The sequence below is a fragment of the Gossypium hirsutum genome, chromosome A05, assembly GCF_007990345.1.
Source record: "Gossypium hirsutum isolate 1008001.06 chromosome A05, Gossypium_hirsutum_v2.1, whole genome shotgun sequence".
NCBI lineage: Eukaryota > Viridiplantae > Streptophyta > Magnoliopsida > Malvales > Malvaceae > Gossypium > Gossypium hirsutum.
The window spans coordinates 31,665,391-31,673,409 of record NC_053428.1 but is presented as its reverse complement, the minus strand read 5'-3'; the positions used below and the strand labels follow the sequence as shown (position 1 = coordinate 31,673,409).

Below are 8,019 nucleotides of genomic sequence, written 5' to 3'. Positions count from 1 at the left end.
TTATTATATATGTGATGTCTATATTTTCTAACACAACATCAATATCAATAATAGAAGATAAAGTATCCAACACTTCGATAAAATCATGAGAAGGCGCGAACGATAAAAGCCATCATCACTAGATGATGAGCTACTTTATTAGCCTCACTTTTCGTCGGTGAAAAATGATTGAAGATACAAATAGCCCTAAACTAGGAAAGTAAGCTCGATCATATTACTACGTTTCTCCCTTTGAGCATTAACTGCAAGCAAGCAATTCAACTCCACAAGCAGAGCATTGTAAGGCCTCTTGAATAGCATAAATTTCAGCTAAATGAGGGTCTCAAACAACTGTTACATAACTCGACAAGTCATTTATTAATCGACCATCGTGATCTTCACCACTGCTACGAAATTATCCTCATCAATTAGATACAAATTTTTAAAATTTTTGGTTTTAATATTTTTAATGATGTTTATTCTTAACAAAACTTACTTTATTAATGTATAAAAAAAAACTTAATTTATCATTAACAAATATGTGAATTTAATATTTTTAAAATAATCATGATTTGTTTATTAAAAAAATAAATTAGTACATTTACCTCAATTAATAGATGCTTAAATCGAAATTTTTTTGAAATATTTAATATGTATTTGAATTAAACATAAATTAAAATTTAATTTGATAGTAATTAAAATATCAATTATCTAAAAAATTATAAGAGATAAAATATTAATGTAAAAATAGTTTTTAAAATAATGATAATAGATTCCAAATAAATTTAAAAACACTATAAATTTTTTTTATATTCAACCATATACTTATATCTAGAGGTGCTATGGGCCAGGTCCAACTAAAAATTTAGGCCCGTACCACATCCGGTCCAAAAAATGGGCCTAAAATTTTTCCCAAATATAGCTCGGATTTTACCTGATAAGAATATAAATCCGGGCCCAACTCAGCCCGTATTATTTTTTATATTATTTTAAAAATATATATAATATATCAAAAATACTAAAAACATTAAAATAAATGTTTTCTAACAAATTGAAAATAATTTTTTTTAAAAATATGTATACTTAAATAATAGTAAGATAAGTTCAACTTAACAAACAAATGTCTCTAAAATAGTAACAAAATTAACAATAAAACAAGAGTTATACAATAACAACAAAATAGTAACATAATAGTGAAATGATAGCAAAATAATGAAAAAAAAAAGAAAATAGCAAAAAAGAGAGTAAAAAGAAAACAATTTTTTTTTACATATTTGGGCCGAGCAAAATAAGCCTTACATGAGGCTCAGCCCGTTTTCTAAACGAGCCTTATTTTTTTCTCAAGCTCATTTTTCGAACATATATTTTTACCAAAACTCTTTCACTTTTCGAGCTTTGCCTGACCCATGATCAAGTGAACTTATCTATGAGAATTTCGAATTACAAATGTCAAAGAAAAGAATTATAAGAGGGAAATAACAACTCGTTTGGGCCAGGTATAACCCACATAACAGGCCTGTTACTAATAACAAAGGCTAAAAGAAAAAGCCCAAGTCTTGAACTGATTAATTTAACTCTTCTTATTAACCATCCAACCTTTTTCTACCCTCATCATGTTAAGCTTGGGGTCCAGCTAAAATTTTCAAAAATTTAGAGGATATAATTAAAATATTTAAATATTTTACTAAATATAATTAAAATTTTTAAAGGCATAATGAAGATTTAATTAAAATTTTGAAAAGTTTAATGAAAAATTCCAAATTTTGGGACAATTAAAATTTAGAATTTTTTAAAGGTCTAAAGAAAATTTTCAAAAATGGGGGCAAGGCCCCTAGGCCCTCATTACAGTCCCCAATGCCTTGTCCGTCGATCAGGGGTTTGGTCTCTCCAGTGGAGCTCTTCCCACCGTGGCTGGTTTTGATTTTTTGGGCCTTTGTTTCGTAGTCTTTGTATGTTACCGAGTTTGGAATTGAAGACTTTAGGTAAGAGAGAGCATACACATTTACTCAACTTCTCTAAATAAATGGCTAATGATCGATGATCCCTCTACCATTTCATTTTTTCTCGTAAAATTAATTTTTTGAGACTTTAGGTACTATTCTATGATATAACGAATTCTTTATTTCTAACTTGAATAAGAAATAAAAAGAAACACTATTATTATAAACAATTGTTAGTATCGGTATTTTTTACCATCATCATCGACTATCACTTAATATTATTAGCATGTTTTTATTTAAGTAGGAATTATGAATTATTTTAAGCATTATATAAAAAAATCAGTTTAACACACAAAATTAAACACGTTACACTAGTATAGGTTTTCAGACAATATAACAGAACAAAACAAGTAACAAATTACATGACAGCTTCATAATATATGTAGAGTACATATGGTTGAAATGCATCCTTATTTAATCTCATAATATCACAACACCCTTTTCAGATTTGTTCTCTCCAACTCTCTCTACCTGCAATCAGTGTTGTTCAGAAAGATTAAAATATATATATATTAACCCCATGATTGGTTTCATAATATTGGAAGCAAAGACATTAGAAAAAGGCAATTACCCAAGATGGAGAATCTTCTTGTCATGGTGGGAGTAGGGAGTGGGAGTTCCTCTCTCAATCACATTTGGAGTAAAGAAATTGCGAGATGCCAAGGCTTGAATAGCATTCAGCTCTGCTCCTGTTACCATGTTTGCTTCCTCAACCCTCTCTATCTCTGCAATCTATTCTTAATCATAACTCCCATTCAGTGTCTCTTAAGATATTATGAAGCTAGAAATTTTATATTTCCAAGGTTATAATAAAATATGATCAGATAATCATTTTTTCCATAAACATGTATTCACAAAAAAAAATTATGAATTAGTATTCAAGACTTTGTATCCCCATATCATAAATCTTATTAATCTGGGATTAAAATGTTTTTTTTTTTTTGAAATTGGGCCGACCATCAACCTTCTATATCTTTGGGTATGTTTGATACTAGCACTTTAAGAGGTTAAAATGTGTCATCAGTATCTCTACTCTTCCTAATTTCGTACTTTAGTTTTTAGATTTTTTTTTATTTTTAAAAACTTAATCTCTCTATTTTTAAAATTTCAAAAGTTAAGTTACACTGTCAATTTTTTTAAAAAAATTTGTTGGTGTGATATTTTGAAATAAAAAAAAATACTCACTTGATAATTATGTAGCTAAAAAAATAATGTTGTAAGGAATATGAATTTAACATAATAATTTTAACCATTGAATCTAAATTATGAAATCTGAAAAAGTAGAAAAACTAGTTCACGACTAAATTCCAAATTGAAGAGATTTGAGATATTGTTAAATCTCACTTAATATTTGAGTAGGTGTGGATGGGCAGACTTAACTAAACTAAAATTGCATGACAAAAACAAATTGGTTGATGTGTTAGGAAATATGAATGTAATTACCTTAGCTCGGAGACATACACTTTCATTTTCCAGCTCAACTTCCTACAATATATAAAATTTAAGGTAGGTGTGTTAAAGAGTTAAATTTAGAAGTGGGGAAAAACAAGTAAAGTAAATAAGAAAGTAAGCATTCACCCTTTTCTGAAAATATTCAATTTCAGCTAGCAGCATTTCGTGCTGTTGCATCACCAACAACCAAACTCAGATAAGACACAGATATAAATATATAAACATTAAGTAGGAGAGTAAGCTGAGTTAAGTGATTTCAAGTCAAAGAAAATCCCCATTATTTTATATTAAATGAAAATGAATCATTGGGATGTAAATATTTACCTTCTTTGATCTGATTCTAGTAATCCCTCGTTCAAGTCTATTCTCTAGCTGCTTTAACTCCTTCACTGTCAAGGAACTCAACGAATCTCCCATTAGATGCCTTGAAAGAAAGCAAGTTAAAAAGAAATAGGGTATTAGCCTTTAAAGAACAAAATGTAAAAGGAGGAAAAGCAGGCAATGCAATCCTCTGAAAGAACAAGTAAAGTTCTTTTAACTTTTGAAAATTAAGACTGCATTTTTCTTTTTCTTTTGTTCATCTCATAATTTTCAAAGGATTTTATAGTTTACCTGCTAGAATTCTGTAGCATTTGAATCTGCTGCCTCAACTTGGCTGATTCTTGTTGATAATACTACATTGTAAAATAAATATTTCTTTTGTCATGCAAAATACTAAACTCCATTTATCTTATCCCGAAAAATAATTAATTACCTGAGCATTGATTTCCGTGACGGTATTTGTGTTTGAGGTACCGGAACATGCCTTCTTGTACCTCTCTATTGTTGATCTTATGCTGCACCCAAGAAATCAAATCAACAGGGATATAGGAAATGGACGTAAAAAGAAAAAGCACAAATATTATATTTACTATAAGAATGCTTAGTTTTATAGAATCCATAAAGTAGCACCATAATTAACTCCTTGTTCATTTGAGTTTAGGTAATCCAAGTACAAAATCAGTGATTCCATGGTGCATTAGGGACTGGAAGTGATGCATATAAGCCCTATCCTGAGCATTTTAGTTTGGACTTGAAACACGCCCCATGGAATATATTGGATTAATAAAAGTTGGATTGAATTAAAGGAAGAGTGATTTGTTTCCCAAAATGACTTTGCAAAATCTCCACCATGTGTTTTAATTACTATTTTCGAAAAAGAAACCCATCTTATAAATATGTGTTTAATCATAATTCGCAAGTTAATTTTTAAAGTTAGTGAATAAAATAACTGGGTCAAGAGTAGTGATATTGAAGTTAGCTCACTCGGAAATATAACAGGTGGGAGAAGAAAACTCTCTACTTTGTTTTTGCATGGATTTAGCTATGGAAGTGAAAGGAGACATATAAATTGAAATGGCTGTATTTAGCAATGAAGCAAATAAAAGCTTACAAACATGGGTTGCCAAATCTTCAGTGAAGAGAATGATAAGCAATCAAAAGATTGGAGTTGAAGAGTTTGATAGTTTTTAGCTTGAAAATAGAAGCAGACAAAAGGAAGTAGCAGAGATGTCCAAAACAACCCAACTGGAAAGTATTGGAACTCAAACTCCAATTTGACATTAAGTGTTTAAACCAAATGGGATCTATGTCAAATCTTCAACATCGGATGAAATTTTGCTTTGACTTCCGATTCTAAAATCACATGCACCTCTTTACCATCTAATTACACCAAACACTTCCATTGGAGAGGCTCTTCTATATTGGAATTCCCCCTTTCCATCATACTTAAAAAATGCTTTTACTTCTATTTGTCTGGCAATCAATTTTAATTAACTCAAAGTAATTGAAATTAGAATAAATCTTAAATCTGATCTTAAAGTTCCTAAGATGTTAATATTGCCATTGAGAGAAGTCCTCATTTGCATGGCTAAGAAATTTGTTTATATCACAAGTTTATCAGTGGTATTACATTTTAGTTTATGGTGCAAGATGTAATTTTTTTATCAATATGATGATTGTATTATCTATGTGTTGGAATGCTTAATTTATCCATCGTCTTTCTCACTCATTTCCATTGTCTGTGTTTACCTCAGAAATAAAATGGATCATTCATGAATTAAATAGCGTATAGTGCAGATATTTGATTTGTTTTTGTGTAAATTCATATAATATTTAAACTAGTATGTATGTGCAACAGATTTGAAGCAGAAGTCAATATTAACATTCAGACTTTTATGGATAATAAATTTAAATTGAGATACTCATCGACTTTATTTTTGTGGATACGAATTTAGATATTTAACTTATTAAATTGGGGTATTTAGCCTAATCGAAAATAATTTATTTCATTTTGATTCATGTTATGGTACAATAAAATTGATTTAAGTTTTAAAACAAGATTTGGAAGCAAGCGAGGGAAAAATGTTTAAAAATCAAGTAATTTGGCCCAAAAGAAAAGAATATTCAAGGAATGGGATTGAGAAGGTAATTTACTTGTTGTTGGAGTACTCGTAGAGGCGGCCACGGGTGGAGAAGACGATAAGAGCAACTTCTGCATCACAAAGGACTGACAGCTCGTATGCTTTCTTCAGCAGCCCATTCCTGCGCTTGCAAAACGTAACCTGACGATTCGTGGTGTTCTCGATCCTCTTTATCTCTATCTTTCCTCTTCCCATCTTCACCCTTTTATATATTCCTACTTTTAGGTTTTGGAAGATGAAAAGATCGTGTCAGATTTAGTTTATGAACAACTTTTCCAAAAGAAAAAAAGATATTCAGAAGAAAAAAAACATGAGTGTAAAAGCAGATCCATGCAAAACCCAGGGAAATAGGGAGTGGAAAAAAAGTTAGCTATACTTAAACCCTAGCTATCTATCTTCCAAGAAACTTTCAAAGGAAACATGCATAATCTCTTTTGGCTGATAAAATGAAAACAGTAGGTTATCAGCATGAAAGAAAGTGTGAAGTTGAAGGAGATTTAAAACATCTGTACATGACATATAGGGAAATTCAAAGCATAATAAAACATAGCGAAAACCTATTATAGTTATCAGAGAAAAGAAGAACCAACATCCTCTGAAGAAGTTAGTTTGAAATATGAAGAAAACCCCATCATATGTTTTTTTGTTGTTGTTGGAAGAGGAGTTTTGTGAGTGATTATGCTGAGAAAAGAGATCTTTTTCATGGAAGGAGTAGAAGATTCCCTTGTTCTGACACCAGATCTAAGCTCGCTAGCTGATACTATAAACCTCTTAACAAATAAACAAACCATGCATTTAGATGAATAGGGTAGTGTTATAAAAAGTATATAATCCAGACCCCTTATTTTCCTTTTCCTTTCTTTTTTATATTTTTCTAAAGAGAAGATGAAAAAAGGGGCACAGACCTGAGGTTAGGCCACAGTTCCGGCCACTTCAGCTTTCGGAAAATTACAAATTCCAAAGAAGGCCAAAGTGTTTGGATTTTTGTTTCACAATGCTTGCTTTGAGAGAGTTGAGGGAGGTATATAAAAGCGAGAGAGAGAGAGAGAGAGAGAGAAAAAGACATTGGAATTGTAGTTAGCGGAAAGGGAAGAGAGGAAATGTAGTTTTAGGTAAAAAAGAAAGAGGATTGGAGCAGGGTGCGAATTCACACCCTTTTTGGCAACCATGTTTCCATTTTCTAATCCCTTATTTAAAGCTCCTGAACTCGCTAACGTGCTCTCCCATCAAAGAATCTTTTTCTAGGGTTATACATTATGTGTGACATTGATACGGGATACTATTACCAATACATTCAATCTTTTCTATTTCAATTTTACTATTATCATTACTATCATTATTAAACTATTAGATGTGATTCCGCTGGTTATTGTGATTAAAGATTTAATTTTTATTTATAAGAATAGAGTATATTTTACTGTCTGTTATTTATCTCTTCGGAAAGCATTCGCGGTGAAGAGACTAATCATTATTACCGACGGTGAATACCCTAGTTACAATTATTTTTTTTTCAGTATCACTATTATGAATGCATTAAATTTATAGCTATTTGAATTCATAAACTTGTTATATGTATATTAGAAATTTTACTACATTTGCATGCATGTGAAACTCACATATGTAAAACTCATATGTTTGTTTTAAAAATAACATGCAATAAATAACAAAACATATGGTTTAGAATTAATTAATAATAACACACAAAATAAAAAAATGATTTTTAGTAATTTTTTAATTAAGCTGAGACTCGATTGATGAGTGACACCAACTCAATAAAAGTCTTTACAAATAGTATAGATAATAACATAATTTTGGATAACAAATTAGAATATTTTTTATCCTATACTTGTCAATTGGGTCAGATTAATTTAGATTAGTTAACTTAGAGTTTCAAATTTTCAATTAATTTCGAGTTCAGATTAATTTTAGCTTGAATATTTTAAATTTGGATTATTTTAAGTTTAAGCCACTCATGTTTGATATTTAAGTTTTTTGAGTTTAATCATTTTAGGTTTTATCATTCTAACACTTAGATCATTTGAGTTTAATAAGTTGATTTTAGCCTAACTTAGTTTGTTTTCTAATTTTCTAATATGTTATTTTTTATTTATATATTATATATTTAT

At 29.9% G+C, this 8,019-nt stretch overlaps 1 protein-coding gene across 1 annotated transcript; it reads right to left on the bottom strand.

Annotated features, from left to right (window-relative positions):
* Window positions 1-2,262: 2,262 nt before the first annotated feature.
* On the bottom strand, window positions 2,263-6,914 carry LOC107957499 (agamous-like MADS-box protein AGL11). The gene is made up of 9 exons (NM_001327658.2): window positions 6,799-6,914; window positions 5,907-6,111; window positions 4,186-4,267; window positions 4,044-4,105; window positions 3,756-3,855; window positions 3,558-3,599; window positions 3,423-3,464; window positions 2,551-2,711; window positions 2,263-2,450 (listed from the first exon to the last, which is right to left on the bottom strand). Exons 2-9 carry the CDS (start codon window positions 6,086-6,088, stop codon window positions 2,447-2,449), a joined length of 675 nt encoding a protein of 224 aa, NP_001314587.1. The 5' UTR covers window positions 6,089-6,111; window positions 6,799-6,914; the 3' UTR covers window positions 2,263-2,446.
* Window positions 6,915-8,019: the final 1,105 nt, after the last annotated feature.

Coding starts and splice junctions, on each gene's coding strand:
- LOC107957499 (NM_001327658.2), bottom strand. CDS start 6,088: ATGGGAAGAGGAAAGATAGAGATAAAGAGGATCGAGAACACCACGAAT. Junction 3,856..4,043: donor ATGCTACAGAATTCTAGCAG/GTAAACTATAAA, acceptor CTTTCTTTCAAG/GCATCTAATGGGAGATTCGT. Junction 2,712..3,422: donor GTGTATGTCTCCGAGCTAAG/GTAATTACATTC, acceptor GATTAAGAATAG/ATTGCAGAGATAGAGAGGGT.